This window comes from Vespa velutina, chromosome 5, assembly GCF_912470025.1.
Source record: "Vespa velutina chromosome 5, iVesVel2.1, whole genome shotgun sequence".
In the NCBI taxonomy this organism is placed as follows: Eukaryota; Metazoa; Arthropoda; class Insecta; order Hymenoptera; family Vespidae; genus Vespa; species Vespa velutina.
In genome coordinates, this window is record NC_062192.1 from 5,648,277 (window position 1) to 5,674,889 (window position 26,613).

Genomic DNA, 26,613 nt, shown 5'->3' on the forward strand with positions numbered 1-26,613 from the left:
CTTTGTGAATTATTCAATTTATAATTTTACCTATAAGTCTATTCAATTTACAAATCCGATCTATTATCTGTGTCTATGTCATTTTCTTACAGTTATGTGGACTCGTGTAATAAATGCCTAAAGATAAAGATCTACGAATGAGAGGAGTTAGAAAAGCGAGTTATTGCCAGGATAAATGAGAAGGAATGGCAAAGATAAAGAAAGAAGAAGATAGATAGACAGACAGACAAATAGAGAGAGAGAGAGAGAGAGACAGAGAGAGAGAGAGAGAGAGAGAGAGAGAGAGAGATATGTAGCGATACCTTGATTAGTGAGAAAACGAGGAAACGATGAATATTTCGCGCGTCGATTGTATCTGAAGTGCGAGCTCTACCAGCTTGGATTAGGCCGATGTTTTTCGTTCGTAGCATGCTGATGATGCCGGAGTTGGTGATGATGATGATGATGATGATGGTGGTAGTTGTAGTGATGATGCTGATCGCCGTTTTGTCGATGGGACCGCGTCGCGTTAGTTCGATGAATCGGGTTGGCCGCGTCGGAGTAAGCCAGAGGCAGCGAGTAGACCCTCTTTATTTGTGACGATCGCGAGGAGAGCGCAATCATGCAACAACAGAAGCAAAAGCAAGAGACGTACTTCGAGATAAACATGAAAGCACGGAACAGGGATTTTTGTTATGAAAGTGAAAATTGAAAATAAGACAAAACAAAAAAACAAAAAAAAAAAAATAAAAAAAGAAAAAAAATATGATCAAAGATTTTCGTGTAAAAACGTGTTAACGAATGGCTAAATTGGATCTAAGGATCTAGTCGATTTAATACGATCGATTGTAAATTAATTCATGGTTACGAGAGAAGATGGTTGTTAAAATTGAAAGTTGGGATAATACACGTCAAGCTGGTAGAGCTAACACTTCAGTAAATGTAGGATTGGCGATAGAGAAAATCATCTAGGCAAAGAAAAGGAAAAAAGAAAAAAGAAGAAAAAGAAGATGAAGAAGAAAAAGGAGAAGAAGAAGAAGAAGAAGAAGAAGAAGAAGAAGAAGAAGAAGAAAGGGACAAGATGATGACGGATCGTTTTGATTTTCTGAAATTTCTTTTTTCTTTTGCTTTTCTTTTTTTTTCCTTTTCTCTTCCTTTACGTAGGTCGTATGTACCTTGGTAGAACGCTTCACTGACGATTTGTAAAGTGTACAAATAGCTTGTAAGACTGCAAGTGCTACCAATGCAGCAACGCATCCAACGACGATGTATAACTTTGTTTCGCTTAACAGAAAGGTCGGTTTGAATGGTCGATCGTCTTCTTCGATTACTTCATTTTCTTCGGTTACTATCAATGAAAAATCATATATGATTATAAATTGCATTAATATAGATTTCTATTAAATACGAATCATGACAACGTGATTATTTTTTTCTTTTTTAACTCTTTTGAACATTCGAAAAATAATCACAATTGACACGAACATCATTGTTAATTATGCAATGTCAAATGATATAAATGGATGATATGCGAATAATGAACTTATCGGATATCATAATAATGAAATTAATCAATCTTCGATCGATCACGTTACACGTTTCTAATCTCTAAATGTTATTTGAATATCATAATACTTACTACGAGGTGCTCTGATGACTAGATACTGAGGATCAACGGAGAGGGCACCGACCTTTCCGCTAATGAGAGCTTTCTTTAATGTCTTTTCTGTAGCTGCTGTTGCATCCAATGGATTTAAAGCTCTACCTTTTATTTCGTTTTTGTCCAATGTCAGTTTCATGCGCGCCACTGCTCCATTTTGTTCTTCATCTCTGGGAATAACAATGCGTTAAACATAAAAAAAAAAAAAGAAAAAAAAAAGAGAGTACAAATATCTTATATACAATTGTTCAATCTATAAATTTACGATGTAACAAATATCTATCTACCGTTTCAATTCCTCGAGATTTATCCGATAATAACCAGGAAGGTTTTCGAAAACCGGGCCAAAACTCTCCGTTATAGTGTTCGAGATTATTTCAAAATCGGGACTATCCTGTGACGGTGGTACAAAATTATCGCCGAGATGGATTAATTTAACTTCAATGTCATAGTACAATCTTGGTGGGGCTGGTGTCGTTATCACTTCTATCTCTAAATAAATTAGAAATGAATAAATTAAGAGACGAACGATAATTGCAATTTGGATCATTTTAATCATTGATTAATACCTTCTGCGCCGCAAGATCTTATGCAGATTTTTTTACGAGAGACCATCGGTGGAGCATTATGCTTTTGAATCTTTTTGTTAACTGCATTGAACTTGCCACCTTTTACAGGATACATCATGTACAGGCAATGATCGTCGGTGAATGAGAAATCCCTGGTGGTATCCTTTGTAATTCGTTTTCTTGAAAATCGTATTGTCATAATTCCATCTTCGATACGTCCATGTGTATTATAAATATCCTGGGAAGGATCTAACAGGGGAGGATTGTAACCGCTCATCCAAGTATCCATGACGAATTCTCGACCATTGGTTGTATCAACCCATCCTAAGACCGCATCCGTTTGTGTCTAAAAACGAAATATGATGTATTAGATATTAGAACAAAAAAATAAGAAACAAAATTAGGAGCTTGGATGAAGAAGTTAATTGATGAAATCACCATTTTGTCGTCATTGGAAAATCCAACTCCAGTCCAACTGCTAGTATTCGTTGTTGAAATAACAAAGGATATTTGATCCTAAAAAATTAATCATATTTAACTTATTTTATGAACAATAGTTGACAATGATAAAAGGTATTAATTGTTCAAAGATCAAAATTTACCAATTTTGCTTTGTAATTCCATTCTATGGCATATTCGCATGTACGATTTTCAATCGAACAATGTTTTGGATATTGCCATGAACCACCACAACCACCACCTGGTACAGGCACGTTAACCTCCTCTTCTTCGCCATTATTTTCTATGAAAATATTATTAATCGTTGATTATTTCGTTTTATAATATTAATTTGAATTTTATTTATTTATTTATTTATTTATTTATTTATTTATTTATTTATTTCCTTTTTCAAAGTATTTTATTTTTTATTTACCGAAGAAGTCGATGGTCGTAACACCTCTTTGGGAATTATGTCCGTGATATTTCAATTCATCGACCTTATAAAATTCTTTAACAGAGACTTTGGATTTTTCAATACCACTCGGCGGATAATGAATGTATTGACCTGGCTCTTGACCCTTGGCCCATATCACATGCATACTACCTTCCCGAATAGCATGATCCGTTGGCTCGTTTGTTTCTAGTTTTCTTCTGAAAAGTATCGTAGTGACACCATCTCGTTCAAAACCCATGGCCGCTGTTAAACTGTCCTTTCCACCCCAATAATTGTCTTGACGGGGCGTCGATCTATCCCTGGTGTAATAATCTCCAATTCTATGTGTCATACCTCTTGCCGTACCAATTATTATATCCGTGCAATCCATAGGATTAAAGTCGTGTTTCGGAGTGTATTTATGTCCCATAGATGGTATCGATGCTGCACGTAGAAAAAAAAAATCAAATTAAGATTTGCCAAGTTCGGATGATTTTTTTTTAATGACGTTAATAGTGATTATATATATATATATATATATAATATATGTTAGCATATGTGTAATACTATACTACTTGTACAATAATTCCTTTCAAACTATTCATTACATTCTTCTTGTTGATACAGGTGAGTACTACGAGTTGGATTTTTATATTTATAAATGTTTTTTTTTTTTTTTTTTTTTCAAATAACTTGCTTTTTTCTCGTAGATTGCATCAATCGAACGCATCCATATACCAATATTTACATTCGAATATATGCTCGATTATAAATTTCTGCATATTTTAGCGTTTATGCAACGTTAGTTATGCAATCATACCAAGTTATACTTGTGGCGTTCATTTATCAAGGTTCTTATGAGAGAAATATTTATTTGCGAGCCTCGTTGCAATCAAAGTAAATTTTATTTATTATTACGCGCGTGATTTAACAGCGTGTACGTTACATGCGGAAACAAGCATTAAAATGCCTCATTACCTTTCGTTGCTCCCATATTCGGTTCTGAGGTAGGTTCAGACTTTGGCTCCGGCTCGGAAGTAGGTTCCGGTTCAGATTTTGGCTCTGGTTCAGGCTCGGATTTGGGTTCTGGCTCGGATTTTGGCTCTGGTTCCGATTTAGGTTCAGGTTCTGACTTTGGTTCCGGTTCGGATTTCGGTTCGGGTTCAGGTTCAGATTTCGGTTCAGGTTCTGACTTTGGTTCTGGCTCTGATTTGGGCTCAGGTTCAGATTTCGGTTCAGGTTCTGACTTTGGTTCTGGTTCGGTTTTGGGCTCGGGATTGGATTTCGGTTCAGGTTCTGACTTTGGTTCTGGCTCAGATTTAGGTTCAGGCGCAGGCTCAGATATAGATTCAGGATTTGATATAGGCTCTGGTTCAGATTTAGGTTCTGGCACCGACGATGAATCTAACTTGGATTTAGGTTCACGTTGAGATTTGGATTCTAGCACAGGTTGAGGTTCCGGTTCGGAGTTGGGTTCTGGCTCTGTGCCGATGATGGTGGCCGACTCGGTTGCGCGCTCACCTGTGCAACAAAGCATGGAACAACGTGCAACTAACTACTTTAACTAAAATAGACCATCACCTCGTGCGTCGTGTCTTGAGCGAGCGGAGGGAATTCTATTTAAATATACATATATAGTTTTATATAATAATACTGCTGTAAAATTTTTAAGCGAACCACTAATTTGCCCTATGAATATGCTACAAGCTAGCAATGGATATTAAATACTCTTTTTCATAATCTAATAATTTAAAAACTATGTTTACATACCGTTCGACGGTAATGTTTCTGTTTCAGATGATCTGCGTTTACGACCTGTTACGACAAAATGTAGACGTTAATCATATACGTATAGCATTTAATTACGTAATACTTATTACTACTAGAATAAAAATTATATCAAATAGAATGATGTCAACCTTGTTTTGTGCTAACTCGATAAGTCACGCTAGTTTGTACGGTAACATCATCTGGTCGATAAGTCACGAACGTTGTACCACCATCGACTTTAGCTGATCTCCTTTTAGCACCGGATCTTTCGCTATCGTGTTCAGGCTCTGGTATTGGTATTGGTTCTGGTTCTGGTTCGGCTTTAGATTCATCTAAAAGTTCACTCGTAAGTGGTTCACTCGTCGATTTGCTTTTACTTTCCGTAATCCTTCTTTCCGATTCAGGTTTTGGTTCTGGTTCGGATTTAGGTTCGGGCTTTGGCAGTGGCTCATCTTTTGGTGGATCATTTATTTCAGGAAAGGCTCGACATGCTGGAGATAAATTGCTCGGTCTCCAACCAATACCGATCCAAGTAGTACTGTTTGCTACGAGGACACCTTCCAATTCCATGCTCGTCCATAAAATCCTCCAGTAAAAGGTTACGTCATCTGAGAATCGCTTCATCGTGTAAGATTCTAAATCCAAGTCAATCGTTTTTATCGGTGATCCTGCAAAATAAATTGTAATTTATCAATTTCGTATTATTTTTCTTCCTCTTCAACTTTCCTTTTTTCTTTTTTTTCTTTTTTCATTTTCCAGTTTCTTAATTGCCATTTAATTAAGTATTGACGAAAGAGGAAGGGAAGATAAATACGTCCGTTGTTGCCATCTCACTTAGTCGTTATGATTAATAATCAACAAAGAAACATCCCGGAGTGATAATGACGATTGATGAATTATGTAATGTCTCTAGTAATGACTCTCGAATAAAAAGTATAAAAACTTAAATGACAAAGAGAGTCACGTTACATATGTTATTACGATGAAAAATGTAAAAACGTTAATATATATTGTTATGTAAATAATGTTATATAAATTGGTGTACGCACTATTAAGAGAGAGAGAGAGAGAAAGAGTGAGAGTGAGTGAGAGAGAGAGAGAGAGAGAGAGAGAGAGAGAGAAAGAGAGAGAGAGAGAATGAATTCGTTCATTTAGCATTCACGTTTTAACTATTCGAATACAATTTTGATAGATTTCCGCATTAACGATGAAATAGTTATTTATATATAAAGAACATTATAGTTTATAGTCCGAAAAATTTCATCCGCTTATTGCATTGATAATTTATTAAAAATGAAAGGGATCAATTTTATTTCGTCAATGTATTTATTCATCAACGATATATTTCGTTTTTATTGTTATTGTTGTCGCTCGAAATGAATTTATTTTCTCGTTTGGATGATTTGTCCGTCGAAACTCACTTTTTGCACAACCCGATCCGAACCAACCGATGTTGCAGTAGCAGAGCTTGGTGGGTGCGGTCGTACCGCCATTGTCGATGCACGTGCCCTGGGTACCACAATCGGTGTCGTCGAGGCACTCCTCCTTAAATTCGCACCTTGCGCCATGATAAAAACGATCGCATCTACATCTGCCGAGGAGGTACCTCCCGTGTCCGTTGCAGTCTTCCCTGTAGATCTTTCTATCGAGTATCTATCGTAAAAATTCAATGAAAATTGATTAGATAGAAATTTTCTATTTGTTCCATCCCCCTCCCTCCTCCCCTCCCCATCCTTCCCTGTTAATGAACATTCGTCATAAATCGATAAACAAGAATGATATTTAAATCGTGTCATTGAATTTAAATTCAATGACACGTGAACGGATTTATTTAACAGAAGTTTTGAAAATTTCATAGGATTGGGGAGGTTGGGGGGGAGGATGTTGGGGAGTTATCAATAAATTTTGTACACCTGTATATATGATATAATTTGATATTGTCATGATTTGCATTTGCTAAGATAAATATAATTAATGAATTAATTAATTTTTGAAAAACAATGAACTATGTTCTGTTTTATTAACAATCTTTTTTGTTTGTTCGTTTTTTTTTTTTTTTTTTTTTTTTTTTTTTTATCATTTACTCCAGTAAAAGTACTTTAATATTATTTTTATTGTACTCACGTCGATATCTGCACAGGACCAAAATCTATAACTGGAGCCCCATTCTTCAGCTTTTCGAAGGAGTCTGATCGTGCAGTCGGTACAGGTAAAATTTTGTGGCAATTGTACGTGGTAACTTTGTGCTCTGAAAAATTGCAATGTAAAAATATTTATTAGAAGATTTATCAAAGATTAATTATCACGATGTTTTTGATCAAACTCACGTAGCATCGTCTTCGACGAATTCGCTGTGTTGTGTAACCGGTGTTAAATCGATCAAAGGTCTGTCAAGGCCATCGAGAATTTGAAGTCGAAATCCACCCTGAATTTAAAAAAAAAAAAAAAAAAAAAAAAAAAAAGAAGAAATGATTATGACACTAATCGTCTGTTGCAATGGCGGATTAACGAATGGGAGGAGTCAATCGTCTCAAAAATGACAAAATATAAATTTGTAATCAAATCCATTTAAATGAATCGCTTATAAAGTAAATAAAAAGAAATTCTATCTCATTCTTTCTACAACACATTACAATTTCAAATAATAATAAAGATAAAATGATATTGAGAAAAAAAAAAAAAGAAAAAATATTAACTATTTCAAAGTATAGATATATCTATTAATTTTCATCGTATAAATCGTATAAAAAAATCATGTTTACAAAAGTGTGCGTTAATACTGGAAAATTTTTTTCTATCCATATTTATACAATCCCTATATTATCTTAAACGGATTTATTGTTCAAGGTAGAATCTTTCAACGATCTGTTATATAATTTGATCCTACACGTACTGCACCTTTCGATGCACACATCGAGTCACTGAATTATTGTGCGGTCATCGTCCGGTTCTCTTTGTTCTTATGTAAAAGTTATTTTCAAAATGGATACAATACAAGTACTCGTTTATTTATGTATATACCATAGGTACATATATATGTATCGTTAAAAATTCTTTTTTTCAAATAAATTCAATCAAGATTTATCAGTGTCAATCGCTTAAGTCAAATCGATAAAATAAAAAGGAGGAAAAAAAAATTGTAAACAATTTACTATCTATTAAATTCATTTATTTCATTTCGATATCTGATTGTTAAATAAGATAACTTTTCAATTTGACAAAATTGATTTCATACATATCACAGTTTAACAAACCGTGATATATTACTGATAAATTGCCGAGATGAATTTTAAGACTTTACTTTCGTAAATTCTAAATGAGATTATCTATATCCTTCCGCCGGAAATAATTCGCTTGCGGACGTACGTAGTTAACAATTTTTACGCTGTCATTTTCTTTTCTTAAGATTATTTCAAAAAGTAAATATGCAATAAAGTGTTTGAAATATTCTCTTGAAATTTCATAATATAAATATATATATATATATATATATAAAGAATAATTTCGAATGATTAAATAATTAAAATAACGAATTATTAGCTATAGGTAATTGCCAATTAGTATAATCATTATCTATAAATTAATAACATTATTTTTAATATATTAAAAAATAAACGATCATACAAATTGCTTCCTTTAACTAATTATAAAAAATATTTAAATAAACCTATTCCAATGATCTTTAAAAAATACCTAACGATAATTAATAATTCGCAATAATCATCAGTATCGAAATAATTCAAATTCTATTTCCATTTCTTCTTGATGATAAATTTATGATAATATCAAGATTATTCAAATAATTTTATCATACCAATTGCCAGACGAATATTCATCGGGTCAACATTCCGTAAGATCATCCAGGGAACCGGTAAGAATGAATATGAAGCCTTTGAGTAAGCGTAAAGACGTTGTCACCTTTGGTATATATTCGTTTGGTCATACGAGTTAAACGATGATATTCGACTTACGGTATTTGACATACCTGTCTCTACCAACGAAATGGATGCCGCGTACATATGAGTATAGACACATACACATACACATACACTTAAATATATATATATATATATATATATATATGTATAAATATAAATATATACACATATATACGTACACATATATTTAAGCAACGTAAAACAGTCTTTACTCTACCTCCTTTTCAGTCATCTAACCAACCAACCAACCAACCAACCAACGAACCAACCAATGAACCAACCAACCAACCAACCTACCTACCTACCTACATACTATATGAGCTTCTATGTGTAGATGGAGAGTACGGACGTCACATACCAGCAAAAATTTGCTTCTGAATTATTCAGCACGCGTTACCTTGAGCGACGAGCACTCGGCGTCATAGCCCGACTACTCTGTAGTTCTTTTCTATGTTTCTCTCTCTCTCTCTCTCTTTTTCTCTCTGTCCGTCTGTTTCTCTTTGTCTCTCTTTCTCTTTATTTTTCTCTTTATAGTGAATGCTCATAGACAATTTGATAACGCATTGGACGCCTACGCTCCTTCGAGCTACTCGTCATGCATAATATGAAAGGGTCAACGTATGTTTCCGCGCCACCCAATTCGGTTAATGTTTTTCTTTTGTCATTATTATTATTATGTCATTATCATTAACGTCGATACCTTCTATATATGGTGGGAAAGGAATAAAAGCGATAGGATAATTCGAAGGTTAATTCTTTCGTTGTTTTCTTCTTCTTTTCTTTTTCTTTCTTTTTTTTTTTTTTTTTTTGCTTTTTTCTTTTTACTTTTTTTTTCTTCCACGGAGAAAAATTTCTTAGATTTATTTCCATTTTCTGTTGTTCATTTTATTACATAAAGAATATTCAATTTATCATCGTTTAATATTATCATAAGGTTTTTTAATATAATTAAAATAGTTTTTATAATTCATCTTTTATAAATCATTTATTGTGCGATATTATCTAGATTACGTCGATGTTATAAACGAATCTTTTGTTGATTCGACACACAGTGTTACGTTGTGCATTAATTAATTAATTAAAAAGAGAGAAAACAGAAAAAACGAGGAATAAGATAACGCGATTGAATAGCAAGATGTTATTTATATTATGCGATGATGCCATATGTAAAAAAAAAAAAAAAAAAAAAAAAAAATAAAACACACAAAGGAACAATTCAAAAATCTTTTACATATGTGCGTATACGTGGAACAAGATTGAAAGTTAAAAAGATATTAAAAAAAAAATATATATATATATATATATATATATATATATGTATTTATATATAAGAAGCTCGAAAGAAACGAAACTGAAGGAAGAATGTTAGATCGATTTTTTTTTCTAATTCGTTTTTTATTTTTGTTTTCGTTTTTATTTTCGTGAACGTCTAGATCATTGTACTTTTATTATTTCTTTTTTTTTTTTTTTCGTTCTTTTTCCTCAAAGCATTACGTGGGATAGCAACTAGTTTGAAAAGATGTAGGATTCGTGCCTTTCCCGCGCTCCATCCCAACGAGCTGGGAAAAAAGTTCATGCGGAACGCATCAACCGATAGCATCGTTTCCGTAATGAAAAAGATAGAAAGAAAGATAGAAAGAAAGAAAAAAAGAAAGAAAGAAAGAAAGAAAGAAAGAAAGAAAGAAAGATAAAAAGAAAGAAAGAAGAGTAAGAAAAAAAAAACAATACAAAATGGAATAGACTTATTCGAATATTCTCACTTTTGTTGTCACGAAAACGACTCATCATCCTCTTCGATAGTTGTACACCTTTCTTTTTTTTCCCCGATACTTTTCTATTATAAGTTCGGAGATATGAAAAACTTTGAAATGATTTCGGATAGGAGAAAAGAAAAGAAAGAAGAAAAAAAGAAAAAAAAAAAAAAGAAAAAATGAAACGAAAAAAAAAAAACCGTTCTAATCTATCTCTCCTCGCTTGCGTTACGGGTTACGGTCGCGAGAAAATTCGAAATGCGCGCTTTCACGACGATTTGCTGGCTCATTGTCAGAGTCGGTCCGAAACGATTGTGTTGCGCATGTTAAATGCGCTCGTAAAGAGAAAGAGAGTATCTATTGTCGATGGCAAATACCATTAACGTTTGCATGGAACATTAAACAGAGAAAAAGAGAGAGAGAGAGAGAGAGAGAGAGAGATTCCATAGTATATCCCGTTCAATTGCCTTTAATCCTCAACGATACTCTCTCTTTTTCTAATTTATTATTTTAAAATAATAATAATAATAATAATAATAATAATATTGGAAATTATCGAAGATGATATAAATACCAAATTCATATTGGATAAATCATATAATTTCATCGATCGAAAAATTCAAATAATATCAAATAATTTCATAGTTTTATCTGATAATAAAATATGTTTCAATGTTTCTGAATAATGTTCCGTATTATTATTCTATGAGACAAAGAAATCAGTATAATCAATAAGTATACGATTATTTTTCACCTATCTGAATATCAAAGTAATCTTATTTAATGAAGATTTTTAAGTAATTATATAAGAAGATCTTTTGATTAATGGATATTTAAAAATTGTTCATTGAGTATGGAATCAATTAATAATCATAGTATATTTGTGGGAATAATATTTCTTTAATCAAAAAAATTTAGAATTATCGAAATAACGTTTATTACATTTGTCGATTTAAAAAAAGTAATTTAAAAATAAAAACAAAAAAATAAAAAAAAAAAAAAAAAGAAAAAACAAAGGAAAAAGAAAATCATTATATACTTTTAATAGACCTAATTTTGATATGATAAAATCAGAAAGATAAATTAATTTCGGATTAATATTATTTGTAACAATCATTGTTACGTAAAAAAAAAAAAAAAACAAGTATTACGAAGTTCGTTATTTTATGTTTTGTTAAAAATTTCATCAAAATAAAATTATATCATGTAATATTATATATAAATGTAATTATATGTGATGTCTATCGTGTATATTTAAATCAAATATATTTAATATCGTAGTATTATACTTAAAGACAATTGTAAAATCGTTAAAATCGAATCGATTGAATCCGCGGTCAATGTCGGACACGATCCAAACGCTTTCGTTCGTTCGTTCTTTCGTTCGTTCGTTCGTTCATTCGTTCGTTCATTCGTTTTAATGACGCACCTGCAAACCGGCCTAGCACGAACTATACCGAGGGAAAGTATCGAAGTGAAATAATACTATGCGGATATGATTTTATCCGATTCCTCGCGTAACGGATTAACATGATTTTTCACGAGTTTTCCGTGCTTCGTTGCCTTTTATAAGAGATAAGATAAAAAGTTATAACATATATGTATACACACACACACACAGATTTTTAAATAAATATATATATATAATGAACGATTTTTTCTTCACATCATGATTTATAGATATTTTAAATTATTATACTACGAAGGATGGATTTACAGTGACTCACAAAAGTAATCTCTGAAACCGGATAATCTTTGTTTGTTTGTTTGTTTTTTTTTTTTTCTTTTTTTCAATAACGTACAAGGCTCACGTTTTTTTTTTTTTCTTTCTTCAACTTATGAGCTAAGTTCTAAGGAATTCGTGTTTCTGGCATGACTATTGCCGAGAATTTGTTAAAACATTTTTATTAGTCATCTGCAATATCCTATTTAGAAATGATTTCTTATCGAATCCTATTATAAAAATGATTTCTAACATTCTCTATATTTTATTGCTATAATCGAACCTATCGTCATTCTTTATAATAATTTCGTCGATTGTGACTTATTTCAAAATGCAATTTTGCAAAATTTATTCAAAAACAATTTGATGATTACTTTCGCGATGACTTTTGAATGATCCAAAGATATACATACTTTTTATTAAGTATTAAATCTAACGTAAGAAGGTACGATAAAATCTAACTCTCTTTTATCTTATTTTTATCTATCGAAAGTTATAAGCACCATTAGATGATGAATCTATAGATTCGTACAATTGACTTTCATGTCATTTATTGTTTTAAAAATATGTTTCAATAGAAATCACTTGAACGTTGTTAAAAACGATAAAGTCATTTACTTTTCTAATTCATTTCAAATAATAATAATAATAATAATAATAATCGAATTTTTAACATACCTTGTGAGGATAAGAGAGGTGCCACGTTACGTTAAAATTACTTCCGGAAAGTAACGTCGTCTTGATGGTACCTGAAATAAAGCAAGGTCCAGTTAGTTCAGGAACGTTAGTGAAGAAAGTCGGACAACGATGCGTCGTCAACGTTCGAAGTCCGTTATAATACACGCGTCATTTAAATTCGTCGAATGCTTTCAATGACACGAGAGGATAGGTATATAATATATTTCGTGGCACGTTTAACGGCTTTGTAATATCGTTCTACTGGAATAGTTTACGTGTTAAATGGCACAGCAACCATCGAATTCAAATCGCGAGAAAAGATTTACTTTGTTCCTTTCGTAATCGAGGATATGAAAAAGTAAATAAAAAAAAAAGAAAAAAAAACAAGGAAGAAAAAAAAATTATATCGTACGTTTTGCGCACAATGAAAAAGAAATATGTGTGCGAGCAATGTGCCGTTCGTTTGGATCGATGTTCCTTTTGTAAATAAAAATCCTTCATTCAGCATTTATCGATGAATGAAAATATGTTGCTTGTTTACGTCATCGTCGAGATTCGATCGATACGAGCGATAAAGAAAATTTACAATGTTACAAAGCGACATTGCAATCAAATTTATTCATTTTTTTCTTCTTTCTGTGTTTTCTTTTTCTTTTCTTAACCCCCCCCCTCCCCCACCCCCTCTCCCCTCCCCCTGTACCTCCCCGCGCCCCTTTTGATCTTTCACTACGACTTTTGATGAAATTTTTTTCACCATATTTAAAATTTTCTAAACGTTCCATTTGGAATAGAAAGTATGTTATATGATTAAATATATTTATCAAATAAATCAATTATCTATATGTTCGTTACATATACGTGTCTTATATAACTTACAGATAGGATACCTGTTACAAACGTATGAGATATTATTTCGATAACATTATTTTCGGCCTTCCTGAGATTATTTCAAGTTAGACTTCCTTGGAGTAATACTTTTCACGTTATATTTATGTCTTTATTATTCTTATTATATACAAGTGATACGATTTATACGATTAAAAATCATACGAAAAATTTCATTTTATATTGAAAAATGTATGACTGAATATATAACATTACGTATATCTATCGTTCAAGAATTTACTACATTTTTTCTTTTCTTTTTTTTTTTTTTTTTTTTTTTTTTTTTCTTAATAAGCAAATATTAACATTCAATTCTTTTATTCGATGCTTATTAAAAGCAAAGTGTAGAAGAATGTACTGTTGCATTTTTATTTCAAACACGTAACGAAAGAAAAGAAAAAAAAGAAAAAAAGAAAAAAAGAGAAAAAAGAAGGATTAGATAACATAGAATCAATTAAATTTTACAAATTCTTTTAATTTCATTAATTAATATCTAACGATTTCATTTGAGATTAAATTCGTGAATATAATAAATATTCGATCCAAAATATAAAATATTATTTGGTGGATGTTAAACGAATTTATGAAAATAAATGAATCTAATTCTAATATCGATGTAACGATTGATGTATCATTGTTTTATATATATATATATATATATATATATATATATATATATATATATGTATATATATATATGTACGATCGGAATTGAAAATCGAAAATATGAAACGTATACATACAAGAAAGAGAGGAATTATTTAAGTACTACGTATAACGCATGGTAAGGGATTATAGGGCATCGCCTTTCACAAGGTGCTCATGAACCTTTTATGGAATAAGGAACGCGTACCTCACCACGTGAAGTCCCGGAAGGAAAGCCGGAGAGTTCCCTACCTGGCACGTTGCTCACCGGCCAGAGTCAGCGGCCAGTGTCGACAGGCCGTCGATTAAATTATGAGAGAACGTTTTTTGCTTCGGTACGAACGAGACGTAGTACGATTTCTACGATGGAAAGGAAAGAATGTCTAAGGAGCGAACTGTTCGCTTAACACGTTTCTTTCACAATAAACATACTCGTACGATATAAACATACGGATATTTCTATGTACATAAAGATATATAATTTTTTTTTTTTCCTTTTCACACGTTAGAATTCTGTTTTCGAAAGATGAAAAGAAAGAAAAAAAACGTAACAATTCGCGCGGAAAAAAATATACCTACAGTATTCTATATGATTGATTTCGTATCTATCGAAATCAAGAAAAATAATGTAATAAGTTTTATTTTTTATTTTATAATTTTTTCTCTCTCTTTTTCTTTTTTTTTTTCTTAATGAAATCATCAAATATTTTTTTCGCAAAGACGTATATTTTTATATATATATATATATGAAAGTAGTATTCTCTGAAGTAAATCATTATTTTTGAAAAAAAACAAAAAACCATTGATTCATAAATAGAAAAATAATGCAAAATAATATGGTTTAAGTAAATATGACAAGATTTTATTCTAACAAATGCGTACGTTTGATTTGAGATTAATTCTAATTGGAATGAAAAATGACAGTGTCGAGGTTAATAAAGTAAATCGTGTTAAAATTTGAATGAAAATGCGAAATTGAAAATGAAAATCTTTGTGAAGAAGTATAGAATCTTTGTGAAGATATAGAATTAGACTCATTTCATTGAAATTTGTGTTTAAAACGTGTAGAAATTATTTTATAAAAGATATGCATCATTTTATTAATTTATTTAATATATTTAATATATATGTACATATATATATAGTAATTCCAATCAGATCTCCAACCTCTCCCCATCCCTCATCTTAAAAAGTTTAAAAAAATTTTTTATATTATAAACATTTGAATGATTTCGTAACATTATAAAAAAAAAAGAAAAAAAAAAAAATAAAATAAAATGTGTTGGATCACGGTGGCAAAAAAATTGAGAAATGCATTTATATACTATATGCATACTAATACGTTGGATAAATGTATATAATTACAATATAATTGGATTTTGAATTATTAATAATGATAAATATTCGTTTTGGCCGACGAGATTAATCTCGGAACTTTCTATTAAATTTTCAATAAAAAATTCTGTATAGTAATTATATTAAATAAAATTCTAAGGAAAGTTCTATTCTAAATAAATTTCTAATTACAAATAAATTTCTATTTTCCTCCTTTCCATCGATTTAAATATTGCAAATTGTTTAGAAATAAAATTTATTCCACGTGATGACGAACAAAAAGAAAATCATTTCTTCGATGTTTCTTCAAGTGTTACAATGTTTTTACCGTATTGATAACGGTTGAATAATAATACGATGAAATAATAATAATAATAATAATAATAATAATAATAATAATAATAATAATAATAATAATAATAACAATAACAATAATAATAATAATGACGATGATGACAACAAGAATAATTCATTTATCTAATAATGTATACTCTCGTTTTAGAATAGTTTTTAAACTCGAGAAAAGGGAAATGTTTCCTTCGATTTTCGATTATTTTTATTGTCTAAGAGTTATATCCACGTTTTCATTTATATCGTTTTCTTCTTCTTTCCTTTTTTATTTTTTCTTTTTAATCGAGAATTAAATTTAAATTCGATAACCAGTTCCCGACGATGAACGGAATTTTTGAATGTGTAGTAGCCATTGAAAGATAAGAAATCGAAGGCAAAGGCACGGTATTTTTTGATGTTGCAAAACTCGTTCGAGATAAAATAAATATATATATATATATATATATATATATATATATATATATATAAATGAACTTGTTTTGACAATTGCACACTCCTATATGTTCTCTCTCTCTCTCTCTCTCTCTCTCTTTTTCTCTCTTACTCTTTCGTCTTCGAAAGAAAGATATAGAGTACAAGAACGTGGCATTTCAAGCATACTTTCATGGAAACATATATGTACGTATACACACACATACACATACACAAATGTGTATAAGTACATACATATATATATATATACAGAATGAAAAGTTGCTCGGAAAGTGTACCATACCTTCATTACGTATCGTTTACTCACACTTTCGCGATAAATTGAGGCTTAAACGTACTTACAGTAGTCTCAGTTAAAACGTTGCGATACTCTTGCGGTATGTTTTATGCATACATATATATATATATATATGTATGTATGTATATATGTATATATGTTTCGTGTATGCGTTCGAAGTGCCCGTCAATGATAATATATACATATAATACTACATACATGCATCCATAGTGTAACATTTTAAATCTCTACAGACTTATATTGCATTGTGAAATTTATAAATTTCTCATTTCTAAATCCACCAATTCTTTTCTTTTCCGTTCACTCCTTTCATTTCCAATGTTTCATATATCGAAATATAAAAAAACTTCTGTAGTATGGTCAAGAAATTTAAACGATTACAATTATTTTCTTTAAAATTCTAAAATATCTATTAAATTCATTTAAAACCATCAACATTTTGACATATATGATTAAAGCGTTTCCCCTACCTCCTATCCCTACGCTGTCCTTCCCCCCCCCCCACGTGTCTTTCTATTTCACGACCATCCCTCTAATGAGAATCATGAATAATTCAGTCAGTATTAATTTTTCCAATTTAAAATGTTCATTAAATTAAGAACACCCTATAGATATCTTAGGATACAAAATGTGTGCCCTCGAAGGCAGATAAGTATACGCATGTAAGCACGCATATATATATATATATATATATATATATATATATATATATGTATATACTACGTGGAAGGTAATGCCCGACGAGAGATACCAGCTCCCTTCGTACCAGCTGTCGGAGAAAGTCGCTTCGAATCGAACTAGCTTCGACTATATTCCTCTCCTCCCCCTACCCTCCGTCCCTCAACACCCCTCCTCCTCTACCCTTCGAATCTCCGAGATTGACTCTCCGCGTTAATGTCGTTTTCCCATAGACCTTGCCTCCTTCCCCTCTCCAATCTCCCCTCTCTTACTATCTTTCTCTTTCTCTTTCTCTATCTTTCTCTCTATCTCTCTTTCTCTCTCTGCATCGATGAACATACGCAGTGGTATGCACCAAGTATAAACCTAAAACGTATGCATGTGCTACTTGAGACCGTCAAGATGATCGTCCAACTGACTGCAACTATTTTTTCTTTTTCTTTATTCTTTTTTCTTTATCTTTATCTTTATCTTTCCTTCCTTCCTTTTTCTCTTTTAGATTACGTTACGGATTTCTCTTGAAATTATTTTTTTTTAACAAGGAATTCTTCTACGGTTAAGAGAATATATATATATATATATATATATTTTTTTTTTTTTAACATTCCATCATTCAAGCAAAATCGTTCTTGTGATTTTAGCTTGGATAACCAACACCTGTCCTTACGTTCGTTACTACATACTTTCAAGTATTATAAACGTGACGTTTGGAATTTTCATGTATATTACGGACGATAGAAATGGACGTTTAGAATTTCTATTTAAATACAATCATTCTAAGAATGGATTTGTTATGAAAGATATTCAATGGATTTGTGATAATTCGAGGATACAATTATGTTATCAATTAAATTTATATCCAATTGTATTCAATAATAAAATTTCAAAAGATTTAAACAAAACAAAAAAGAATAAATAAATAAAGAAAAAAAATAAATAAATAAATAAATAAATAAATAAAAAAGATACCTTTGTTTCCAAAACGAATTATTATGAAAAATATACGTAAACGTTCATTCGTTCTATTTCATTTATATCTATTTATTCATTTATATCATTTAATTAGTTATTTATTCTAATTATCATTTTTCTTTTTATTCTATATAATATTCATAATATATTCTATTCTCTTTAATTTCTTATGTTTACATTTGCACGAGTTATTCACATTAACGTCAATGTGCCATTCATATTCAACTCCAGTATCTAGTTACTGTATTACATATCGATCGTCGTAAGTATGTATTACATAAAGTCGGTCACTTACCGCGTGGCATACCACAGGGGCCAGGTGTCCTGCCATTGTCAAGAAAATCCAAATCATATTTTCTAGCTCGTGGAAACGTCAAAGCTACGTGAGAGTGTGTTATCCTAAAGGATAATGCTGCCAACGTAAGAAATATCAGAAACTGTGTGACGATGGTGGACGCCATTTTGGAGAACCTTCCTTATTTCTTTCTTTCTTTCTTCTTTTTTTTTATTTAACTCTCGTTCGACTTCCACGATCTCTCTTCGTTTTGTATTTTAAACGACGATGATCGCAACCGATGACGACGATGATCTATCTCGTCGTTTCTTCTTTTTTTTTTTAATCTTCTCTTCTTTTCTTTTTCCCCCCCACCCCCTCCCATTCACCTCCTTCTGCTTCTCTTCTTCTTCTTTTCCTGCAATTTTTTCCTGCAGTCCGGCATGGGCGTCACTTTTGCTCGAGCCTCGAGCTCCGCTTCTTTCGATCAGATAGACCTGAATGTATGTTGAAATAAATTAATTTTATTGATCAATTTGATCAGAAAAAAAATAAGATTAAAAATTTGCTTTTTCTTCTTTTTTTTTTTTTTTTTTTTATGTGTATATATATATATATATATATATATATAAAAATTGTATAAATGTTGGATTTAAATCGTTAATGGAGAAAAAAATAATTAGCATCTATTTAGATAAATATAAAATGATAAGTTACAGCTTTACAATTGGCACGCTCGAACGGCGTAGATCGCAGATATTATTGCGTCATGATCAAGCATATCTTGGATGCCTCGATCGAAAACAACAATAGATGATTCTAAAAATTTCTTCATTCGTTTTGAATATATTTCTTTGGAATATATATATATCTTTGGAATATCCTAATTGAACGTGATATTATATTTATTTATTTTTACACGAATGATTCTTACATTTTTAGAAATATAATTGAAAGTTTAATGAAAAATTAAATTTAAAGAGAAAAAAATAAAAAACGTATTTATAAAAATGTACATACATTCAATTGTAAGATGATTAAACGAAAACTTGTAAAAGAGTTATCACTGAAATTTTTTTTCTTTTCATTATTGATATAAAAATATTTGCCATTATTGATAAATAGATAAACAACAGCAGAAATATTGTTAAATTTTTACAACAAATTTGTGAATTATTTCAAGCAATAATCCAATGAGAGGATTACAAAATCGAAAAAAAGAAAAAAAAAAAAAGAAAACAAAGAAAGGAAAAAAATATAATAATTTCATTTCATTCGAAATGTAAAATTTTGCAAAAAAAAGAAAAGAAAAAAAAAAAGAAAAGAAGAAAAATAAAACGGATGAGTCAATTATCTGAGAATAAAAAAAAAAAAAAAAAAAAAAAAAGAAAAAGAAAAAAGAAAAAAGAAAAAACAAAAACAGAAAATTTTCGTATGATTAAGCGTTATTTCGATGGAACTGTAAAACTTTGTTATTACTTTAAAAGAATTAAACGATTATACGAAATATTTCATCGATTTACGATATTTTTTAATATCATAACCAATGTCACAAAAGACCAACCGGTATCGAGCGAATTATTGTTTGCATTAAATCGAACGCATAATTAATTTGATTAATTGAAAAGTACAGTGAAGTGAAATGAGTGAGAAGCAGGTATTACCTAACCCGATAGTATTTATACTGCTCGTTTGCGCGTCCTTAATTTTTTCTCTCTCTCTCTCTCTCACTCTTTTTCTTTATCTCTCTACATCTCTCTCTGTTTCTATCTCTCCCTTTTTTAACTATCTATCTAGATGGTTGTTAGGCTTGGTCGACGGAGAGCTAGATAAACGAGAAAAGGAAGGAAAAATGGACACAGGGACGAACGAAGTGAAAGACATAAAAGATGAATATGGCTATTGCTGGCCGAGCAGAGTTAGCAAGCAGAGTGCCAGCGACCACTTACGAAGCTTCATTTCTTCTCTCCTTGTGAATAAGTTTCAAGGAGGAGAAAGAGAAAGAGGAGGAAGAGAAGAAGGAGAAGGAGGAGGTGGAGGAGGTGGATGTGGAGGTGGAGGTGGTGGAGGAGGAGGAGGAAGAAGAAGAAGAAAAAGAGGAAGAGGAGAAGGAGGAGAAAGAAGAGAAGAAGAAGAAGAAAGAGGATAAGGAGGAGAAAGAGGAGAAGGAGGAGAAAGAGGAGAAGGAGGGAACGTCCTCCTTCGATGTTTGTATGTGTCTGTATGTGTGTATGTGTGTGTGTACGTGTGCTCGCGTATATGTGTATATGTTTGTGTGCGCCAAGGAAAGCGTACCGGCATTCCGATAGACTCCAATGCCGTACATCGTTCTCATTGACATAACGAGTAGGTGAGTATCATGGCACGCTTCTAGACTGGTTTCTATCATAGTCCTACGGGTCAATAGTATCGATAGAAATCGACGAAGATATGTCATGTAAAAGAAATGAAGAAAAATCTTTATATAAAATTGATGACTTTAAATATTTTTATATTAGAGATATATGTAAATATACGAAAGTACGATTTAATATTATTTATTTGTCATTATTATCGATTCAAATAAATAATAATATATTTATATATGTATATATTCGTATTGTATTGATTTGGTATACATTAATCAATGTATACCAAATGATCTTTGTATTTATATTATTTTTAAAGGAAAATGTATGTTTAATTCTGAAATAGTTATAATAAAATGAAAGTTATAAAATAAAGGTAAAAGGATGATTATGATAAAATTATTATAAAAAGATGAAAATAGAAATGAAAAAGAAGAAAATAATAGAGACTATGTAAGAATAAGAAATTATACTATTTGTTTTCTTTTCTTTTATATATATATATATATGTATTTTTTCATTGGAAAAATAAAAAATGTTTCGAGTTAATATGACTAAATTATTTTTGATTAATTCATATTTACTTATGTAAATATTAAATTAATTTCTTTTCGTATTTCCTTTTTATAATAACGATGATCGTATATTCAAACGAAAATATATACGTATCTGCTTACTTATTATTTAGTCACGCAAACGACAGATAATTACAAGCATTCAAGAATCTTTTTATATGAAGATAAAAGTTTATATATTCAGACAAAATCATTTTTGATTCTCAAATATCATTTGATATTATATGCGAGAAAAATGATTTGGCCCGAAGTTATGATAATGGAAAAACTGTCTTGTCTTCCTTCGAGAAAGTTCATTCTTAGTAGTTTCATTGGCAGGTTCGTTGCGATCGTGCAAAAGGAATCATGAAAACTTTCGCTCTGCTCGTCGTAGACATAGGTATGTAAGTATCTACTACTACGTATCTCCTTTTTCTCTTTCTCTCTCTCTCTCTCTCTCTCTCTCTCTCTCTCTCTCTCTCTCTCTTTCTTTTCAGAATATATAAGTACTTTCTACATAGTTCCTCGTTGTCGACCATCCAAACATCTAATTTTATATTATCCGTTTATATTTTACTTACTTTGAAAATATTTTAAAAAATGAAGAAAAAAGAAAATTATAAACAGGAAAAATACTTTTCAACGATGTATAAAATACATATATATATATTTTTTTTTATATTCTTTCGAATAATAATAATTTACTGGTTATTGATTAAAATCAAAAATTTTTAATAAGAAAATTTCGAATAATTATTTTGAATAATAATATTTACGAAAAAAATAAATAGACATATTTAAATATAAAATGTTAGATTTTCTATTATATCTTTAATTTATATCTATAATTTATATGATTTTCTATTATATCTATAATTTATATCTTTAATTTATATGATATTGTACCTTTGTATTTAAGTTACTTATTATTACATATTCAACCTTGTTCCCAATCAGATGAATTAATTGATTGTAACTGCTTATGTAAAAACATAGTGTAACTATCAGTTTCCTAAATCGTATATATACGTATCTGCATATATATTTCAATGTAATAATGCATAATAAATAACAATGATATAAAATTTCAATTGAAAATACATTGATATAATATATTTTTATCAGTAAAATAGAATGGAGAATTATTGATTTTATCTTTTCTATTTATTTTCTTAATTTATTATTATTTTTACTTTTATTCCTTTATATTCTCTTTTTATTGACTCTTCTTCTTTTTTCTTTTTGTAAAAATTGTAAAAATATAGTTTTAAGAAAGAACGTATATAGACTCAAGGTTAAATTATTATAGTAAATATACGATGAAATTTTCGAGTAGAAAAGTAGACGCTAATTGATGGTTGTCTTCGATCATTCGCATATACTATTCGCACATACTGTTCGTACATTCGAAAGGAATGTCGAGAAAAAAGAGAGTGTAAACTGTACCGTTTCTTGGTAGAGATCATCAATCAGAAATCGATAGAAAACATTTTATTCGATATTTTATCGATCCTCGTAGTCGATCAAAAAAGAATTTTCTTGGATTACGCGCAGGAAGTCATACTGATGTTTTGCAATTCTTACGAACTCGATCATAAATCTTGAAAATGAGATATTTGAAATGGTTCTGGATCATTTAGAGATTAGAAAATTTGTCATACGCGTCAATATCAGGTATTAGAGTTTCGATCGATTCTTTGAAATTTTTTTTTTTTTTTTTTTTTTTTTTTTTTTTTTAAACGAATTTTAATCGAATCGATTGGATATATAACGAATGTCGTAAATAATGATGAGCGACAAGAATAAAGATATTTTGATAAATAAAAAATACGAAAGATTGAATTTCTTTTTCTATATATTTTATATTTCGAGAAATTTCACAAGAGGCGTTAAAAAAATTTATAGATTTATGCAAAATTTATTCGACAGGTAGATATATTATTTCAAGCGTTAATATAGCAGCTTGAAATATTTTAGAATATTTATAAGAAATATTAAATCGATATATACATATATATCGATTCAAAATTATTCGATATCGTTGAAAAATATATAAAAAAAAAAACGAATTAAGCAGATCTATTAGAAACTGAAAGCAAGTGTAAAATATTAAAAAAAAAAAAAAAAAAAAAAAAGAAAACAAAAAAAAAAGGAAACAAAAAAGAAAATAATAATAATAATAATAATAATAATAATAATAATAAAAAAAACGAAAAGGAATTCTTTTATTACTATCAGATTGAGTTCGTTCGATTTTGATTCCCGAAAAAAATTCTCGTCACTTCGGAAAAGTACCGTTGAGATACACAAGTGCGCACGCGCTCGTTCTTAATTCCCGCCCAAACCAGACGGAGATATGAACGCGCGCTGGATTCCTGCGGAGAAACCTTCGTGCCACAGGCATTCCGTAAAGAATTCATTCCTCGTGCTTCTTTCTTACTAGAACTAAATTTTTATAGAGAGAAAAAAGGGAAGAAGAAGAAGATGAAAAAAGGAAAAAGTAATTGCTATATAGAGCGTACGGAGAATAAAAGTAAAAATAATATTATAGAAATCGAAGAAAAGATTTCACTATAAAAATATATTATTATATATCAATATAGTTTTAATTTGAATTTCATATGAATTTTTTCATTTATTATTACATTGTAATATATATGTAATATATATATATATATAATGTAAAATAATAATACATAATAAAAATAAAATAAAATTCAGATTAAAAATATAATAATTTAAAAACAAGGATTAAATAATATTTATCGATATTAAAGAACTTGTCAAAGCGACAAAATTAACAATAAGATAAATATAATACATGGCGTAATAAAATAATAAAATAAAATATACGAGACCGAGAGAGAGAGAGAGAGAGAGAGAGAGAGAGAGAGAGAGAGAGACTGAGGAATCTCTTTCCTTTTCCATTTCAGAATAGTAAAGATTTGTAATTCGAGAAAAATGTTTAAATACCTCTATGGTCGTTACGATATATCGAAATTCCTTGCGCGCCACGATACTTCGTTCGTACGGAGATAGAACGGCCGCGATAAGAGCGCGGATGAAAGTGATCTCTGACGCTCCAGGAAATGTTGCAGAAATCGAGCGAGCGAGCGAGCGAGCGAGCGAACAAGGGAGAGAGAGAGAGAGAGAGAGAGAGAGAGAGAGAGAGAGAGAAGGAAAATCGCAAGGAACGCGATAATAATAAAATCGAAAGGGACGCTAGATAATCGTTTCTCATAACTACAAATATTGCATTCTATTTTCTAAGATATTATATTTACGTAAAACGGAAATATAACCTTGCAACAGAGAGAATGAGATAGATAGATAAATAGATACAAAGAGATAGGGATAGAGATAGAGAGAGAGAGAGAGAGAGAGAGAGAGATATTAGTATGTATAAAAGGAAATCAATGTTTAACGATATAACGAATGGAAATATATATGTAATTAGATATGTACAACAAATAATAATTGATTATTCGTAAAATATAACAATCAATTGTGATTGTAATAAGTTCTTTGAAATATTCTTTACATAATAAAAATGAATATATCTGAGGTATCGATTTATCGATTCAAGTACTTCACATTCATTCCAATGTTATTGAATTGGAATCATGTAACGCATGATCGTTAGTAATTATTTTTAATATTTCTTCTTTCTTCTTTTTTTTTTTTTTCTTTTTTTTCCTCAGGAGAATATATTCGTTGAAATCGATCAGACGGGACAGCGTATATATTTTATAAATAAAAAGAATATATACTTATAATTATTATCGACAGAAAAAAGAAGAAAGAAAGAGAGTGAGTAAGTGAGAGAGGGAGAGAAAATGAGAAAGAGAAAGAAAAAGAGAGAGAGAGAGAGAGAGAGGGAGAGAGAGAGAGAGAGAGAGAGAATAACCTGCACATTTCCCAACATTAAATGTAAACAATGATATCACAGTGTAAATAAATAGTTTTGTTCATTCTTACCTTGTATAGGTCCACCTAGATTTATAGCCAGTCGGAGTAATATATATATACATATATATATATGTGTATATATATATATATATAAAAGAAAGAGAAGCTGCGATACTTCGAAGAAAAAAGGAGGAAGAAGAAATCAAAAAAAGAAAAAAAAAAAAGGAAGAAAGAAAGAAAGAAAGAAAGAAAGAGAAAAAAAGAAAAAGACAGACGTCCTTTCCCCTCTTTTCCCCTCCTTTCCCTTTCTAAAGTAAACGTCGAACGTCTCGACGACAACTCATGTCGTCACACACGTTGAGAATCGAGCTGCCGCTTGGATACTGCCGCCTTCGTATAAGTCCCTCGTAGTTCAGTGCGCGGCCATTTTGGTAACGCTCGTGTATTTCTTTACGAAATAATATAACAATATATTATTGTTCATTTATACGTGGCTACGTATTGACACCCTAAAAAATAATATTGTTCGTCGATGGTTAACGAAAATAATCGTTTGTAGAATCACGAAACTTCTCGCTGCGCGATATCTCGAACGTAATAATCTTTACTCACGTAAAAATCGAGAACGAATACGAGAAAGATAAAGATAAATAAAAGGAGAAACGAAGAGGAAGAGAGAGAGAGAGAGAGAGAGAGAGAGGGAGAGAGAAAAAAAAGGGAATAAAAGAGAGAGAGAAGATCACACGACGGGATCTCGTCTCGGACTGACTGCTTTTGCTGTGTCGGAGAACGAGAACTTTTCCCCTGCCCCCTCCTCATCTTCTCATCCCCCCTTCTTCTTCCCCTTCTTTATTAACCACCTTCTTATTCTTCTTCTTCTTCTTCTTCTTCTTCTTACTCCTTCTCCTCTTTCTCCTTCTTCTTATCTTTCTTTTCGTTCGCCTTTTCTCTATCCTCTATCCCTCCTTTTTCTCCCTCTCTCTCTCACTC

General features: G+C 30.7%; 1 protein-coding gene across 4 annotated transcripts in view; it reads right to left on the reverse strand.

The window, feature by feature from the left end:
* LOC124949152 overlaps window positions 1-26,392 on the reverse strand; it is a 28,094-nt gene extending 1,702 nt beyond the window's left edge. Inside the window, exons 1-17 of one of the 4 annotated variants that reach the window (XR_007100977.1) lie at window positions 25,693-26,382; window positions 18,834-19,309; window positions 12,943-13,013; window positions 7,180-7,277; window positions 6,977-7,100; window positions 6,274-6,505; window positions 5,002-5,520; window positions 4,853-4,897; window positions 4,061-4,603; window positions 3,083-3,526; window positions 2,811-2,950; window positions 2,647-2,724; window positions 2,209-2,554; window positions 1,927-2,131; window positions 1,619-1,809; window positions 1,155-1,327; window positions 303-567 (exon numbers count right to left, since the gene is read on the reverse strand). Coding sequence is in view for 3 of the 4 variants with exons in the window: in XM_047493795.1 (XP_047349751.1) it covers window positions 374-567; window positions 1,155-1,327; window positions 1,619-1,809; window positions 1,927-2,131; window positions 2,209-2,554; window positions 2,647-2,724; window positions 2,811-2,950; window positions 3,083-3,526; window positions 4,061-4,603; window positions 4,853-4,897; window positions 5,002-5,520; window positions 6,274-6,505; window positions 6,977-7,100; window positions 7,180-7,277; window positions 12,943-13,013; window positions 18,834-18,999 (3,569 nt within the window). In the remaining variant the exon portion in view is untranslated. Of the gene's footprint in view, window positions 1-302; window positions 568-1,154; window positions 1,328-1,618; window positions 1,810-1,926; window positions 2,132-2,208; window positions 2,555-2,646; window positions 2,725-2,810; window positions 2,951-3,082; window positions 3,527-4,060; window positions 4,604-4,852; window positions 4,898-5,001; window positions 5,521-6,273; window positions 6,506-6,976; window positions 7,101-7,179; window positions 7,278-12,942; window positions 13,014-18,833; window positions 19,310-25,692 lie in introns of all 4 variants that reach the window. The other 3 variants (XM_047493794.1, XM_047493795.1, XM_047493793.1) reach the window with 3 other exon arrangements.
* Window positions 26,393-26,613: the final 221 nt, after the last annotated feature.